At 40.2% G+C, this 17,980-nt stretch overlaps 1 protein-coding gene across 29 annotated transcripts in view; it reads left to right on the top strand.

Annotated features, from left to right (window-relative positions):
* EPB41L3 (erythrocyte membrane protein band 4.1 like 3) overlaps positions 1 to 17,980 on the top strand; it is a 140,138-nt gene that overhangs the window by 115,189 nt on the left and 6,969 nt on the right. For 7 of the 29 annotated variants that reach the window (XM_017832210.1, XM_017832188.1, XM_017832155.1 and 4 more), the window contains 10 exons: positions 3,410 to 3,976; positions 8,051 to 8,104; positions 9,998 to 10,033; positions 10,200 to 10,265; positions 10,751 to 10,942; positions 14,277 to 14,351; positions 14,771 to 14,872; positions 15,632 to 16,360; positions 16,886 to 17,008; positions 17,517 to 17,909. In XM_017832210.1, coding sequence (XP_017687699.1) covers positions 3,410 to 3,976; positions 8,051 to 8,104; positions 9,998 to 10,033; positions 10,200 to 10,265; positions 10,751 to 10,942; positions 14,277 to 14,351; positions 14,771 to 14,872; positions 15,632 to 16,360; positions 16,886 to 17,008; positions 17,517 to 17,909 — 2,337 coding nt within the window. The remainder of the gene's footprint in view (positions 1 to 3,409; positions 3,977 to 8,050; positions 8,105 to 9,997; positions 10,034 to 10,199; positions 10,266 to 10,750; positions 10,943 to 14,276; positions 14,352 to 14,770; positions 14,873 to 15,631; positions 16,361 to 16,885; positions 17,009 to 17,516; positions 17,910 to 17,980) is intronic. The other 22 variants (XM_017832310.1, XM_017832303.1, XM_017832362.1 and 19 more) reach the window with 20 other exon arrangements.

Below are 17,980 nucleotides of genomic sequence, written 5' to 3'. Positions count from 1 at the left end.
AGGAGATAAAACAAGTTCCGTGAAAAGAAATATACTATGTATATATGTCTTAAATCAGTGTTTCTGTAGTCGTTTCAGTTTTCATAGGATGTTGTAAAAATTAGTTCCTGCCTTGGACTGCTTTTTTAAATCTGTTTAACAGTCAACCCGGTGTTTTTTACATAGTATTCAAGAGCTCCCAAAAGAAGCCTGGCAGTGCATGTTTGCTCCTTTGGTCTTCCATTGTATTTTGACTTTAGTATGGCCATAATGTTTTTTATATTTTGACAAGGCAACAAAACAGTTCTGCATTCTTGTATGTAGCTCTGTGCTTTAAACTATTGTATTTTTCTCTTATACTTGCCATAGCACTCTGTTTCCTTGCATGAATTTCAATGGGCATTTTTTTCTCTATTAAGTTCTGGGTATTAATCTGCTTTAATATAAGCTTTCTTTTCCTGGCTTACAAAAGCATTTGCTTCCCTCGTTTGAAGTTTTGTATTGAAGAAAGCAGTTTTCATTGATGGTTCTTTTCTTAGTTGTTAAACTTGAGTCACAGCTCATCATCTCCAATCCCACCACCACCACATACACATACGCACATGGTTGTGCATAATATCTAATCAGTTTTTAATATGGCGTACATCAAACAGGAGGACAGAGAAAACAGTCACTAGAGATTGACAGTGAAGAGAAATACAGTACAATCGCGTTCAAAAAGTGTACTGTGTAATGCACTTGCTAAACAAATAAGCTTTACCCTCATCATTTAGAAAGAAAAACCTTTATACCCACGCATGCAAATGTTAAAATCTGAATTTCTAGCTTTATCATATAAGGCCACAATGAGTTACATAAGTAAAGGATCAAGTTCTCAAAAAGAGTTGCAATTGTGGTACCAAAAATCAGAAACAAATTGAATTACTGAAAATTGCAAATGAGAAAAGATTTTCTTTTGAAAGTGTATGCTGTAATTGTAGCATTAAAAAGATAATCTCTACAAAATTTAGCTGGGGTCTCCTTGGAACTCTATTAGTTTCTGCATGGGGAAAGATTGATGAAAATCAAATACGCAGAAAACATCCAATAGAAGCTAGTTCTGTTCCAAACGTTTGTAAATTTCTGTCAATCCTTATATAGCTAGAAATAGTCAAAGGTATTTTAAGAGACTATTTTGATGGAACTTAATTATGCAGAAATTATTAATTTTTACACCCCACTCAAGAGGTGGGTTCTGTTTAAACCAGCCATTAATAGAGCTTCAGTTCTGTAAGCCTATAGAGATCTTAGTCCTGCTTCCACACCGACCTGCCAACAGCTTTGTCGTTCATCGTAAAGAGAATAGGGCTTCAAGAAACACAAAACAAGCTTGAAATCAAATTCCTGTGTAAGGGCATATGAATTGTATAGTTAGGTTTTCAGCTTTTCCATTAAGACATTTTGCCTTTGTTTTATCCATGTGTGTTTAAGTACCAGAAGTTATTCTAAATATTAACACTGCGAAGATGTCAGTAAGTGAATAGTCTGTATTAGCAAAGAATACATTTACTTTGGCTTTTTTTGCCTTCAGAATATAAAGAGAAGTTCTGTGTATTTAGCTCACATAAGGCATTAAATTTTGACTTGAGCTTACCGCATTAAACACATAAAGACACCTGTAAGCAGTTTGAAGCTAGACTTGGTTTTGATTGCTTAATTTGAGCATACAGATTGCCTGAACTGATGGATTATTAGAGAAGAGAGAGATGCAAAATATTAAGAGGAGGGAAGGGAGTTCTACCGTGTAATTACTTGGCTTAAATCCCATTTCTACCATTAATATACCTGGTAAAGATTGGGCTTAGTAGCTAGCATTGATACAGCCTCTGTCTAAAACTTGGATCCCTCTTTGTTGCCTCCAATTTGACACCATCTTAAAGAGGCAAATGCTGTTTTGGCTTTGAAGACATTTTGCTTTTGGGAGTCTGGAGTGGCAGTGCAGTTGAAATGGCTTTTATAGCTCCTTGGGGAGATGCACTATGGATGGAGCAGCTCAGGCACTTAGGGTTTGGTCATGGAACCAATGTGCCACTTCAGCTAAGTGCACCTGGTGGACTTTGGCCAAAACATCTCAAATCCATCAGCATTGTGTCAGATGTGTTGTACTGGGATATGCATTTTGGTGATAATAGTGGTTGTTGTCCTTCTAAAAAACAGTTGTGGCTGCCCACAGGGAGCTTGTGAAATGACAGTCACCATTCCTGCTGAATCACCTCCCTTCTCCTACCAATTTTTTGTCCTCAAATGACCTGAAAGACCATTTGAATACCCTACAAGTGGCATACCAAAGTAACTCCTGCTTGTTGGTAGCCAGTATTCTTTGCATTGGGATAAAATTTGTAGCAAAAGCATTGGGTGCATTTTTATCTCTTCCCTGTAGGTAGAGGGTCACATTTTGACTATGAGGAGATGTGGCTGTGTGGGGCACAGACCTCTCTCTGGTCAGCCCCCCTTCAGATCCCCAGTGAGAGAACATGGGGCCTGCCTAGCCACACACCTCAGCTCCCTTCTTTCGATGTGCCACCGGTGGCGTGCAGCATGGAGGGATGACAGGGTGCATGGCTGGGAGGGGGTGAGTTCCCAGCTGTGCCTGCTCCCGCTCACCGTGGGCAGGGGTTGAGGGCAGGGCTGTGGGGATGCCCAGGAGAGGGCAGCCTGAGTGGTGGTGGGGGCTGTGCTGAGGACCTGGCTGCTAGGGTGGGTATCGAGTGACTTTTTCTTCCATCAGTAGCAGTTAACATATGGATTTTTATGCCCCCTTCCCAAACCAGAATGTGTTTTAGTTAGGTTTAGGACCTAGATGGTTTTGGTTTTGTTTTTTTTTTTTAATATTGCAGTGGAGGATTTTGGGCATGTAGAGTTTCAAATTCTTGGAGTTTTAATTATTACTGTTGAGGTTGTCCAAGACATAGATGGGAAACTTTTGACCCCCACTGGGTCTCTTCCTGACTGCAGGAATGCTGTCACAAGCAGTGTTGGTGTTAGAAATACATTCCCTTCTTTCTTTGTTGCTCTCCATGTACTTCATGTTGAAAACTCCTTATGATCAGAAGCCAGTCTTACAGTAAGTGGAAACTGGCAGAACCCAGAACTCCACACGTGGCCGTGGAGGCCTTTAAGTAAACCCTGTGCTGCAGAGAGGACTAGGCAAACGTTGAATCAAGAAGTTGCCTTTTGTAAGCTGGAATCTCAAATCACTAATACCTGTAGTGTGTGGCATAGGAACATGCACCGTTTAATTCAGTGGAAAGCTGTGGTATTAAAATACTGTTTATAATTTTATATATATAATATATATTATTTATCATCACGGAAGAAAATTAACTAATTACAGTTTTCTTTTTGTCCTTTTGCTTTTGCGCCTTGTTTGCTGCTCTTTCTCTGTCACCAGACATCTGTGCTTGGCACTGACTCCCACCACCCCTCGCCATCCTCTCAACCTGGCCCCCATGTATCTTCAGCAAAGCTTCGCAGGAGATGCAAGGAGAGAGCTCGGACAAAGTCCTTAGGCTGTGAGGCGCCCAAAGAGAGCGCTCCAGAACACAGCGAGTCGGAGCCAGACTCTGACAGAAAGGGGCGAGTTTGCTCCGCCGAGCAAGACATGGCTTTCGGCTACAAGCAAAAAGCTGGCAAGGGCAGAACGCTGTTTTCCTTCTCCTTGCAACTTCCAGAGTCATTTCCTTCCCTCCTGGATGATGATGGCTACCTGTCACTCCCTAACCTCTCCGAAACCAACTTCCTGCCTGCCAGCGTGCAGCATTACCTCCCCATCCGCTCCCCCTCCCTCGTGCCTTGTTTCCTCTTCATTTTTTTCTTTCTGCTCTCTGCCTCTTTCTCAGTGCCATACGCCCTCACTCTCTCCTTTCCTCTGGCTATGTGCCTCTGCTACCTGGAGCCCAAGGCGGCCTCCTTGAGTGCCTCACTTGCCAATGACCTGAGTGACAGTTCAGAGGAAGAGGTGTGTACCTCGGCATCGAACACACTCTTTTTCGTGTTCAGTGCTTCAGTCCTAACCAGTGTTAGATTGCTGCAATAGTGGTCCTACTTTCAGAGCCTCATTTCTGTCTGTGCTGATATGTTAGAAGGGTTTTTTTTTGGTTTGGGGGTTGTTGTTTATTTTTTCTTCTTTTTTTTTATTTTTTTTCTCATGCTGGGAGTGCAGCTTGGGGCCCAGGGTTAGGCACAACACTGTGTGGAAGTGGCTTGGTTTGAACTGTGTGAGCTGGTGTAAAGTGACTTGCACTAAATAAATTGTCACAGATCAGCTCTGGAGTTTTGTATCTGAACCAACCCAGACCTTTTTCTTCCCTCTATCAATTTATCCTAGGGTTAGAATAGTTACCTAAATAGTGCATATTAAGTATAATTTTCTGTGTAATTACTGAAGCATGCATATATATGCATATTTATCTACAGTTATTTATATAACTAGCTACCCAGCAATAAAGAGCACCCTCACCAACTTCAGCATATTCAAAATCCAGATGGATTCAGCCTTTTGCAAAAGGCTATCAGCTGTAGCCCAACTGCAGAAAAGGCTTTCTGGTCCAGCAAAACCTGGATCTCGATTTTCAGCCTTGATCCCATCTCTGCTGCATATTAAATTGTTTTCCCATGGTTAAATCCAGTATATCAGTGAGAGGTCAGATTGGGACAGCTGTTCTGCAGCTGTTTGGGGAGCGTGCCATGTGGGCTGTCTTGACATTTGCAATGTTAGATTAGCACTGCCAAAACCGATGCCTCAAGCCACCAGGGTCATCACGGGCAGATAAACCAATTGCAGTAGGAGTCTGCAGTAGTTCTGGGAACAGTGAATGCGATGATATATCCAGAAGTAGGAAAAGAATCTGCTTAAATAACAAAGTAGATGGCATCTCAGTTTTTGCTGGTGCCTGGTTATTCTTTGTTGACAGAATAAAATAATGAGTTCATTTTTTACTCAATTTTCTTTTTTCCTCTTTGTCTTCAAGTACAAAAGTACAGTTTTGCTTTGTATGTAAAGAAAAAAGCCCCAGATCAGATAACGATAGACCAGTTGGCCGCTTGTAAAAAACCGCCTTGGCCACTTGTCGATGCCATTGCAGTAGTTGTCTCCAATAAATCAGCTTGCACATCTAAACATTTGTGTCATCTGCCACTATTGGTTTTGTAAGATTGGGTGCAGGATTTAATTTCCTTTTTATAGAAAGCCAAAAGTTGCATCAATTTGTCTTGTGAAAACATTGGGTTTGGATGCTTTTGGCTCCGTGATGCCTGACAATTAAAAAATAATGTGCAATTTCTGATAAAAGGCATCCAAAACACTGCTGTCTCATTTTGTGTCCTCATTTTGAGACAGCATTTAGGTCTCAATTTACATTAGTTCTGCACTTGGATTAATCTAATAGCAGTAACAGCATTAATATAGTGCCAGCTCCAGAGGCAGTAATGAGGCAGTATTTATGTAATACATTGGTCTGTTCCTCTTTCAGAAATGAGCGCTTCTTTTTGTTAGTAAAGTTAGGAAGTATTGAGCATAAAAAAATATAAAATAGGCTTTTTTAGTGTCACTCTTTTCTGAGGGTGATTACTCTGGCAGTGCTTCCTGGCAGACAACACAGACTTGTGCCTAATCCACGGGGTATTTCTTGTTCAAAATATTGCATGAAAGTGAATATGTTTTAAACTCAGGCATGTCTGCATTACATTGGCAAAACAAATCACAGCAATTCTGATCGCAAGTTAGGGGAGGTGCAGGCGCAGCATCTCAGGAGATAGCTGCCTTCTGTCCTATTCCATCCCTTGCCTGTCCGCCAGCCCCACCAGCAGCTGTACTACAGCCCATCTTGGAGCTGAGCCTGACCTTTCTTATTCTCCGCTCTGGAGGCCTGCCTTGCTCAGCCTTAATTCACCATTCCCTGCTTTTTGATAACCCCAAATCTTTATTTCAAGTAACTCAGCAATGCTGACTTCAACTCCATGGCTGTTGATTGGCTTATTAGCAGACATATATGTTGCAATAAAGCAAATTTTATGCTTTATTTAGGATTTCATTGTTCTTATGGTAAAAGAAATAGGAACCTCTTTTTTCCCCTTCAGTTCACAAATGACTGGACACAGAGATGCAGAAGGCTAAGGGCAGTATCCTGAGCCAGTCTCATACATTGTTGAGCTTGTTATCCCTTGAGCAATGCATCTGGATTCAGTCTGTGCAATCAAAGACAAAATCTCACCCCTTAGAATTCATTAGCTTCCATGTTTGTACCTTAGCAGCCAATATTTCTATTGACTTCAAGTTCTTAAATGAACCTTATGTGCCAGCCTTGTGTTACTGTGTCTTGACACAAATATTTTAATTCTTTTTAAATGTCTAGATTCATTAATTCCTCTTTCTTTTTTTCTTTGTAAATAGCAGTGACAATGCATAGATTTTCTTTTCTATTGCCGTACCTTTACAATTGCTTATAGTGTTATAAAGTTATGAGATCCTTCACTAATAAAGAAACAATTTTCTAACTTTAGTGAAAGCAATTGGACTAGCCTAATAGACTATTTTGACAGTACAGTTTCATTTAAAAATGGATGCGGTCTGTCTCACGAGTGGTTATTGCTTGAAAAATTGCATGTAACTTGCATTCATGCACTTATCAAATAGTGCAAAATGCTTCTTTATTCTTCTTCCTGTCAGACAAACAATACAAACTACTCAAAAGAAAGAATAATAGAAAAGAAAGCAATGAAAAAAATATCAAAATAACAGTTTTATGAAACATTGGAGTTGTCAGAAAATGACAGAAGATTGGAGGAAATTCAAAGCTAAGACTGATACTCCATCCACCAGTAGGTTATGGGTTTTTTCTTGTCCGTACTGATGAGATTTGAGCATGAGATGTGTTGTCCTGGCTTTAAATTACCTGCCTGGGTTACTTTAGATTATCTAAGGACCACAGAAAATCACTTATCAAACCCAGAGATCTCGCTGGTATCGAAACAACTTGGATGTGCCAGTCTGGAGCAGCAGGGAGGACTTTACTTACTAGTTTTCCATATGCTTAGATAACAGCAAAGTATCTTTTGAACTCTCTTCTCAGCCTGTAATAACCTGCACTCCACTCTCTATTAAATCCTGACACTTACGTTCTCCGCTAAAATGTTCTTTATGGTGTCAAGCAAAGCAGGGATAGATCAGTCTGTGCAATGCTGTGCTTTGTTTCATCTTTATCACTCATACCTAGTAATTGTTTTGGGGGATGGGGGGAGTTATTTTTGTTTTTCTCCTGCTTTCATCCATATTCTTAAATGAAATGAGAAGTATTTTTTATTCTTTTAGTGGCAGTTTTCTTTCTTTTTACTATTATTGACAATTATCAGCTGCTCTTTATTGGAACCGAGTGGGATCTGAGCTTTACCACTACTCCACAGACAGACAGTAGATGGGCTGGGGGTGTAGTTATTTGAACTCCTTGGTAATGCAGACAGCCTCATGGTGTATAAATGTGGAGACAAGAAAATCTTCTGTACAAATGAGGGGCTGAAAGTCAGGTGACTGTTAAAGTAGCCATTTTTTTTAAATTATCTTTTCCCCCTCTGGATAAAAATTTAACCACCACTTTATATTGGCTAGAACAAAAATTTGTTAAATAATTTTATTTTAAAAAGTTATTGGGAGGAAAAGTTTGTTTAGAAAATATTAGCTGCTTTTTTCCCCCATTTTTTTTTTTAAAGCTACCTGGCTTTCTTAAGGAAAAAAAAAATCTGCTATTCAAGTAACACTTTTCCAGTAATGTTTTGTATGGCTTATAAATTTGTTCCAGTAAAGCCATATACTGTGTACAGTACGCCTCGAGTCTTCCTCTGAGTCTGTTCTGTTTACTAATATAGCATTTTTATTTTGCTTCTTTGACTTGTGCGTTGTTTGAAAAGCAATGCTAATGCAGTTCACAGGGATGTTGAGTTTAACAGTTCCCCGTGTGAGCCGCGTGTACTGATGAGCTGGGTTTATTCTTTATTCCTGCCTTCCTCTTGGGACCCGGTTACTTGTCTAACCAAATAGACTGACAGTGAGCAGACGGATACTGCGGCTGATGGTGAGACCACTGCCACTGAGGTTTGTACAGTCGCCGGCACCCAGCTATGGCAGGGGAGAGCGTTTTTCCTTGTCTCTTCCCAACCCTGGGCATCGGGGCTAAACCGCATGTCTGTTCCGGCAGCTCAGGATCCCTTTCTGCGCGTGTGTGCATGTGTGTGCCTGCGAGTGGGACAGCTTTGCTGGGGGAGTTGAGTTTTCAGTGCTCCCTACGGGTTCCTCTTATTTCTGAGTTTAGTTTGGAAACTGCAAGGCCTCCACGTTGTGCAGATAGTGGGGCAGTGGCAGTGCCACACACACTGGTGCGCCCCACCGGGATGGTCGTGCTGGTCAGATCGTTCCCTGGGGTTTTTTGTTTGTTTGTTTGCGCTTACACTCTGCCGCCTGAGTGAGAGAGTGGGGAAAAAACAGTTAAAAGCAATTTTCAAATTTACTGAATAAGGGTATTTCCACATTATAAATACCTAAGTTTTTCCTTGAATTTAATTTCACATGGCATCTTCACATATTGACACCACTAGTCTAGGTAGTGTCTTCAGAGGAGGAACGTAAAATGTTTATATTTTCCTTGCACTGGGAAGCCTCATATCCACAACATAGTACATAGACTGCGCAGACAAATTCAACCCTATGTGACTTCACTGAAGTGCATATAATGCTTTCATAATTAATATGGTTGCAGTTGCAAACATGAGCTGAATTTGGTCTGACATCTGCTAGAAGACAGAGTCTTACCACAAACACTACCGTAGGTTTTCAGAAGGATCTCATTAATATTTGAGACTGTTAAAATTATTGTCAAGGAAGAATTTTTTGTATGACATATCAGGACAATTCAGCCTTGGCTGTAAATAGAATAGATTTGAACTGAGTTATAAAGTAATCAACAGATTTTCCCGTGAGTCATTTGACTAATTAGGACAATATGAAAAATTGACGATAAAATATCAGCACAGACATTAAAAGAATTCAAACAGGGCAACAACATAAACTCTGTTGAGACGAGTCAGGAGTACAAAATCCTTTGAAGTGCCTCTTGCACTCCCATAGCTTCAGGCCTTGAACCCTCCAGAAAGTAAAACGTAATCATAAAATTGTGACATTTAAAATGTTCGTTTTATTACTTAAAAATGTATGTTCATCTCTGTAGCTGCCCTCTTTATTTTAGAGGAGAATATATAACAAACCTCAGTTTTCCTTACGGATACCTGATTTTCAAAATGTGTGGTATATTTGCCACCTGAAAATTGCACCCTCAGAAACCGGGTTGCTGGGGCAGTCCTTATGGCATTACTTTAGAAAACATGCACTGAAGGGGATGGGATGTCTGTGTCATTCCAGATGACCACCACTGCAGACCTATCTCCTGAAAGATTATATACAGGCTAAATATGAAATAAAATTAAAGAAATACAGGAAGGGGCTGAGCTTAGGAAAATAGCATTTCAAGCAAATAAAATGTGCTTCCTTCTGTAGAAAGTGTTGCGGGTTGTTTGCCCATGGCGAGTTTATGCAAAGCTTTGCTTGTTGCCCAGATGATACCATATGTGTAAACTCTGGGTTTACGGAATTCCAAAGAATCTGCTGTTCCCTTTCAGTACTAGTCCAGCCATGACCTTGGTGAGAAGGTGCAACCGCTGCTCCATAAACAGAGATCTATGGATGTGGAGTGTAGCAATTTTTATAAAAGGAAAGGGTTTTATACCGCTTTGTTAACAAATAACAAATTTGAGAAGAGGAGGTTTCCTCTGAGTTAGAAAAACTGTGCAAAGCCAGTGCGTCTACTCCTCCTTAAGCCCTTATTGTAGAGAAAATGGGATTTTAACCCAGTATGTACCTCTCACCAATGTCCATAAAGCCTTAATTGATATGAGTGGGTAAGGTGTTGTTTTCCAATCTTTCTCATGCTGGCAGTCGGATCAAGAGGAGGACGGAGATCTAAAGGCACAGGTACAGAAACGAAAGGCCTAGATGTTGCTCAGGTATCAATGTGGAGGTGTTCACCTCTTTCAGCATGTTACTGTCGGTTCTCTGTGAAGAAATGTGTAGAAACAGCATTTTGTATCCTTTCAATACTGTGTCCCTTACCTTTCCCTTTCTTTTTCACTTCTTTCAGAATAGTCTGATTAAGCAAATACAGGGTGAAAATGTGTATGTCAAACATAGTAATCTTATGTTAGAGGTTGGTATTGGTATATACCAGTGCATGTACGTACATGTGTGTTAGTTTTAGTGGTAAACTGTGGATCTGCACTATGATGCATGAACTGTGTACTCCCACCTCCTAATAGATTATTTTTTTTCTCAGATTATGATGACTCCTCTAACTTGTACTATAAATACAGATATATGCGTGTGCGTATATGTGTGTGCCTCCACGCGCATATGTATGTTTGTTTGAAGCCTCCTGATCAGGTGCAAATTATAGCAATATGGATAAGCTCTGGATAAGAGCTTAAGAGTGTATTTATACTCACTTGTACGAGATATGCTATGCTGTTATCTTTCAAAATGCCACATTTTCACAGAGTGTTGTGTTAGTGCTGTGCTCCCTGGCTCCCTGAGCTGTTACTTCCCTCTATACTAACCAAGTTGTGTGTTTTGGCTCTAAAATTTGGTTGGCTTAGGATGTATCACAAACTGCTCTATTCTTTTAAAACTGTCCAGGACCTAGACAAAACCCAGGAAGATCTGATGAAACATCAGACCAATATAAGCGAGTTGAAACGCACCTTCTTGGAAACCTCCACAGAAACGACTGTGTCTAATGAGTGGGAGAAGAGGCTTTCCACATCTCCCGTTCGGCTTGCAGCAAGGCAGGAGGATGCTCCTATGATTGAACCACTAGTGCCTGAAGAGGTCAGCGTGAGCTGAAAGGATTCATTGTGTATTTGTCTATTCATTTTTACTTATAGCAGCCCTCAGTAGATTAGAGGCCATAGTTAGAAGCTATTCCCTGCTTGCAGGCATCCCCTTTCCTCAGGACTGAAGCTCTAGATGCAAGGAAGAGCAGATACTATCAACATATATATAAGTATATATAGTATATATATAAGAATATATATGTATTTAGAGAATGAAATTCACTATAAGCTGTGTGGCAGAATTGGGTCTCTCTGAGCTGTCGTTACAGTTTCGGTGAGCTTGAGGAAGTCCAACCATGCATGAAAGAAACTGTGAAAGTGATGGAGAGAAAATTTAAATAATGGTGACTGACTGGGAGAAGCAGTGTAGTGAGACAGATGGGGGTATGGTGCCAGGCTTGACAAGAAAATACAGAGCAAAGGGCAGAACTCTCTCAGTCTTTGAAGACAGGGAAGAAATAATGATGATAATTAGACCACTTTGGCCAGTTCCATAAGGGTCGCTGCAGTCTGCTGGATACTGTTCCATTGAAGACCCAATGCAGATTGCTCAGTGTCTGCATTTCTATGCAGTGTGCATGTGTGAAAAAATCCTGATTACTGTGTGGTCTTTGAAGTGTTTGTAAGAAACTTGTGAATTTAAAAGCTGGAATTTACTTAATTTGTGGGTAGATAATGACATGTAGGGGTAGCAACATTCATGTTGCAGTAAAATACATAGATCTTCAAAAAAAAGACAGCATCTTGGTTAAAATCCAGTGGAGCAAAAAGAAATAAGCTCATGTGGTTTGCATGAAAGTTCATTTTTTTTTATTTTATTGTGGATGGATATCTGGTTTTTACCTTACAGAAATCATCTTTATGGTTACCTCTTGGTTTTAGCATTACAGACCAATAATGCAAGTGGTCTTAGCATTTTGCAAAGATGTGCAATTTGCTTCTGTGCCCACAGCACTGATGTAATGTTGTAAGGAACTCAGCAAAAATTGGCTGGAAAGGCTGTTCTGCTTTTCAGCCTCAGAGGTTGGTGTTGCAGTCCCACAGCTCTCTGGAGAAGGGAATCTGTGGAGGCACACAGGTAGCATGTGTCAGCTTCTCCGCTTAGGGAAAGGGATATTGCCAAGAAAAAGGCTGTCACCTCCTCCTCTCCCACATTATACCCATCTAACCAGTGGCTGATACAGGCATCAGACATCCACTGGTGTGGCCATCAAGTTGAATTAAAATACCTAAAAAAGCGGACTCAAAACCCCGAGCTTCCCTTTTGTGGGGAGCACAGAGGAGTCGTAGTGTTGTTCCTACCGTCTTGTTCATGAATCATAATAGACCCTAGAACAGATTAGTTTGCTTGTAGTTGAAAATACGGGTTTTCTTTCATGAAAGAAAACTGTAAAATAAAATTATAAATGTAATGGACAGGATGCATTTAACATATTAAAGATGTAAGGACTGGATGAAAAGGGAGCAGGTAGCTAGCTGAGCCTGAATCAGATTGCAGAGGAAGCAAACTTAAAATAGCACCACCCTGTTTGTTTAATGTCTTTATTACTTTAGAAATGTAATAACAATTTTTAATTAAAACACACAAGCAATAGCAAAGGCTTACACAGTTATGTAGGCTTCACCCTGAGGAAACACATCCTAATTTAACCATTCTTTTGGAAAGGAAAAGGGCAAGAATTATCCTTATCTGGTATCTCTTATCTTACTAGTAGAAAATGACTTGCTCAAAAGCAATGTATCTAACTAATCTACAGCTATTTCACAGAACCTCACCCAAATGAAGGCATTTCTGTGGAAAACTGAGAGAGGATTTGAGCTATCAGAGACTAACTCTGAGGTGACTTCTGGCAAAAAGGGGCCCCTGCTGTAGGTAACATTTGGCCATCCTTTTTGGTCCCACTTAGCAGGGTGGTTTCAATTCACATGTCCTGCTGAAAGAGGAATTTTTCAGGAGAAAACTGAAGTCATCCATAGGTCAAATTTAGCACCTTGATATTTACCAAGAAATGCAGAGGCAGTCAGGGCAGAGAGCATATAGAACTTCATTAGGTAGTGCCTTCTGCTAGTCAAAGAAGTTACACATTTAATTTAGCATATCCACTTTAAAATTGTATTCAGTGCATTGTTACCTGTAGCTCTTTCATTTTAAAAAAAACCAAGAACAGAAGGGAAAATATGCCTTTTCAAAATGTGCAAACCCACTTGGTTTGTTACAATAGTAGGGGAAATACTTCGTTCTTCTTTATTTATGAAAAATACAGTTTTAAATATCTGCCATGATGGTGGCCGATAGCTGCAGAATATGAAAGCAAACATATTAACAAACTCCTTGACAATGTTTAATCTGACCTGGATTGGATCAAGCCAACACTTTTATGCATCTCATCGCAGTCAGGGAGATGAGCTTTTACCCCTTCCTCTTTAAATTTCTGCCTTTCTTCTTGAGTATAGGCTTTTGTCATGCCAGTCATAACACTTCCACTGGCATGTCTATTAAGTGCACTAGCCACTGAAGTGGCTAAGTGCAAGGTCAAATAGCTGGGTGCTGATTGCATAGTCGAAGAAAATCACATAGCCACTGAAGTGGCTAGAAAGGGTTTAGCAAGAAACCTATTTTGTTCTGTAGAGACTTGCTTTCTCTGGCCAAATGGCAACAGTGGCTGGCTGAGAAGGTGGCTCAAAAGGCTTAGGAAGTGGAGTCTTACCAAAAGGCTTAGGAAGTGGAGTCTTACCAACATTTAAAATTTTCCCAGTTGGTCAAGTTGCAGAGATACTATTCTTACAGCACTGAGAAGGCACTGATGGGATAAAAAACTGAGGAGGAGTTCAGTGTCTCATTATAGTGATAATAGAGCAATGGTTAGCTTCCTGTGTAGGAGGAGGACTCTTGAGGCCTCTTATACCAGCAGGGAGTGCTGAAATCTTTGCAGGGCACACCTTGTGCCTGCTTCAGCAGGAAGGGCTGCAAACTCAGAAGAGAGCCTCATCCAGGGTGAAGGTGGAGGGGCCTGTTCTCAGCATCAGTCACTGTTAAATGAACAACACGAGATGAAAGGAACACAGTGCATCCACACCGAGGTATTACTCGTTTTAGTGGGTTTTGTACTACACAAGTGGTTTGCTTGTGACAACTTCGCATTCACCACAGAGAGGCACTGATTTCACTTCTTATTGGAAACCTCTTTACTGTAAAATGATTCTCTTTAATTCTGTTTCCTAATTTACCATTCAGTTAATAATATTTAGTGTAGAGAAATATGATGAGCTACTGTATAGTGGACTTTATACCCTCCGCTTACTAAAATAATTTATTCCCCTGACATTAGACCAAAGAAGAAAGAGAAAAATCAGAAAAACTCATATTTTTGCAGAAGGGAGGTACTACATTCCTTGAAATGCAGGTAAAAACAAACAATACTTTCTTGAAATGCAGTCAAATAGGATGGCAATTATTTATTATTTTATTATTTTTTTTCCGTTCCAAGCCCTCCCTTTTTAATATGTTTTATTATTATTATTATTTCATAAGTTTCAGATGGAGATGTAATCTGGGGACAAAATTCTGAGGAATGAGTCCCCTCCAGAGCTTATGTCTTCCTAATGGAGACTGATTTCTCTGCTAGTTAGAAATCTACTTGCACGGTGCTGTTTGTGGATGTTGTTTGTGGTTGTGCATGCATTTCCAGCATAAACCTCACTGAGAACGTTATGGTGAATGGGGCACTTCTGTCACTAGAATGAATTTCCTTTTTATTATCAAGTGAATCTAGATTATGCCGAGTGATGGTGAACTTTGTATTTTTATTGGTTTTTCTATTAGCCAAGTGTGATAGAGAAGAAGCTGCAGGAAGGAGAATCTGCTGGCACTTTGGTTACTTCTCATCAAATCATTATCCAGAAAAGTATCCCATCATCCCTAGAGGTTATTTTTAATTCATTCGATTTTAAACTACCTCATTTGTTTAGTTAAATACAGAAATTATGGTCTTAAGGTCAAATAGCTGGGTGCTGATTGCATAATCAAAGAAAATCACATAGCATATTTGCATGAGGAGGGAAAAAGATGCTGCAATTAAGTTCCATTCAGAATCTTTAGTAGTATGTTTAGTTTACACAGTTAACTGTGTTGTACTGCTCCATTTAGACAATTCTGAAGAGGGTTGAAGTTATTCTAATGTAAACAAGGAAATTCAGTGCAGGCTACAGCTACGTACAAATGCATACTATTATAAAACCTCATCAGCAGTGTGTTTGTGACAACCGGGGAACAGTTGAATGGGTTTATTTGCCCTATTTTTGTAATATTTTTTTTCTTTTACGGTAGCATTATGAACCTCTGTGATATGTGATTTTTAACCCCAGGATGAGTCCAATCATCATTTTAAAACATGCCCTGAAATGCTATACCACTTAAAACGAATACAAACATAGTGTGGAAAAAATATTTTTTGTGTCCACGTTATATGGGCCTCTGAGGGGAGACAATAGGCAAAGAAATCATATGCCTAAGGTGATTCTGCTTGTCTGTTTGATAACTGCTTTAAGAACTACAATGGTAAAAGTTGTTATATGGTTTCAGAAGAGGCAGCATTGATTTCTTAGAAGTCTTCATACTTTAGTATTCCTGAAGTACAGATAAACCTTCAGATATTCTAATTTAGCTTTTATATCTCAAATATAGGGCACTGAGGATTGGGTTATTATAGACAAAATACCCTCTGAGGTAGTTGATGGTGAATCGGAAAAAAATCTGGCATACAAGGTAGTGACTGTGAGCGGTAAAACTACCTTTCCACCTGAGATGTTAAAATCCAGTACCGTTCTAATGCAGAGCTTTGAGGACTTGGAAAGCGAAATACAATCCAATGAGGAGAATAAGCAGAAAATGTTCACTCTAGGAAAGTCCTATGATACCATGTCTGGGAAAATTGTAACCATGACAAGTAAAGCTAAAGAGGGCGAGAAAGCAGTACAGACTTCAGTAGAAACTTCACAAAAAATGGAAAGGGAAGTGCAAGAATCTGTGAAAATCATTCCAATAGTGGCCAAGTATGAAATTCTCAAGCCCGTCACTGATGAGAAAGCCAGGCGGGGATCCGACATGCAGAGCACAAAAAGAAAGCTGTCCGACTCTCTGACACCCATAAAGGAAGCAGAATCTCAGTTGCAAAGTCCTGAAGAGGAGAGTTTGAAAAAGACACTAAAGATGGACCAGGATTTGCAATTACATGGTACACTGGGAAGCTTACAGCTTGGCAAAGCAGAGGAGCATCTTGGCAGTGAAGCTGTAAAAGCAGGGGCGTTTGCCTGGACAGATAAGAGCCTGTCTGAGTGGAGATATTCCAGAGAACAGCCATTTACCATTGCTACTGCTCACTATGTTACTGAGTCGTCTGCATCAAGAGTGGTGGTAACAAGTGGCTTTGACTTCATGCCACGATTTAAAGATAAAAGCATGACTTCTTTTAGGCAATCCCCTCACACCGCCCTACCTTTTGGTTCTCTTGCTGCCTGGCTTTGTGTTGACAGCAGCCAACCCAGCTTATTTTTTTTCTCTCATACTTTGAATCTGTTCCACAGTCTGAAACAGACATTATATAAGGCTTTCAACCTTTCTGGTTTATTTAAAGATCCGTGTTACTGAAATGTACTATTGCTGCTGTGGCTTGTTAATAAAAGGAAAAAAAAAAAGATTTGCTTGAACCAGCAAAATGCCAATGCTAACAACTATGCTTTTAAACTGTTGCTTACTACAGCCATTATGAATTTGCTCTGATTTATTTTCCCATTCTTTTCCCGTTTCCAACTTCTCTGTGCCCCTGCAACCTTCTCTCCTTTTCCTCTGTCTCTGCCTTCAGTTTTGGCAATTAATATGTCTGTTCATGTGGGTCTGCCTTTCTTCTGTGTATGACTCTACATTTCTTTGTCTATTTAGACTAAACAGTCCACCAGTGAAAAAACCTTGGATGGTTCAGATATCTTCACTCTAATAGAGTCTGCCAGAAAACCGACTGAGTTCATAGGAGGGGTTACTTCAACTTCCCATAGCTGGGCTCAGGTGGCCGTTTGATTCCCTCCATCAGTGTTATAACTACAGAACAATTACTTTTGCTTTTCTGTTGTTTCCTGGTTTTTTGCACAATTTGGAACTATATAAGTAATGCATGTATTCATGTGCCTTTTCCTTTGTTACAAGAGATCACAACAGAAACTTCACTGAAAAAGGAAAAAAAAACAAACCAGGTTTCCTTTCATTTCACTTTATTTTGGTCATTGTGCAGGGTATTGTATTTTGCCTTTATAAAACTCCCACAGAAATACCAATGAGAAAAACACTGACATTGACATTTCTCTTCACTTTTAAAAGTTGTGATTCTTGCTTTGTTTTGCATTTCTACTGTACTGATAACATCCTGAGAACAAATCCGTGCAACATGAGAGAAATAAATTGGCAAAATATAATACCCATTTTTTAGTTTATGTTCACAGTACATTAAGCTGAGGAGCTACGGCAAATAGTGTTGTCTCCTTCTGATGCTGAGTGTTCTTTTCCTCCTTCCCTGCAGAGAATAGACACAACGACATCTCAGGAGATAACTTCCAGTGACATGAAGCAAGCAGTTCAGCCACATCAGGATACAGTGAAGAAGGCTGTACAGGAGACTGTAGTTGTCAAGGAGAGACATGGGATGGAGGTGCATGCAGGCGGGGATCCTGCTAAAGTGGTTGGACTTGTGCTGGATGCCCAGGCTGAGGCAGCATCCGCAGTGGCTGCTGGCGTGAAAGGGAAGGAGGGCTCTTCTGGGACTGAGGGGGCGAAGGAGGAAAAAAGGGAGGAGGCTGAGAAAGCCCGAACCAAACAGGAAGGAGTCACTGCCACTGCTTCATGTGAGCAAGCAGAGGAGCACAGAACAACAGTCCAACTTTCAGAGTCTTTGGAAAGAAAATCTCATTTTGAGGTAACTTGTTATTAAATCACTCACGCCTGTGCTGAATTGCGAACATAGGCAATGGTGGACTAAGTTAATTC

Source organism: Lepidothrix coronata, unplaced genomic scaffold, assembly GCF_001604755.1.
Source record: "Lepidothrix coronata isolate B3197 unplaced genomic scaffold, Lepidothrix_coronata-1.0 Scaffold6, whole genome shotgun sequence".
Lineage (NCBI taxonomy): Eukaryota > Metazoa > Chordata > Aves > Passeriformes > Pipridae > Lepidothrix > Lepidothrix coronata.
This window is presented reverse-complemented; position numbering and strand designations above follow the sequence as displayed.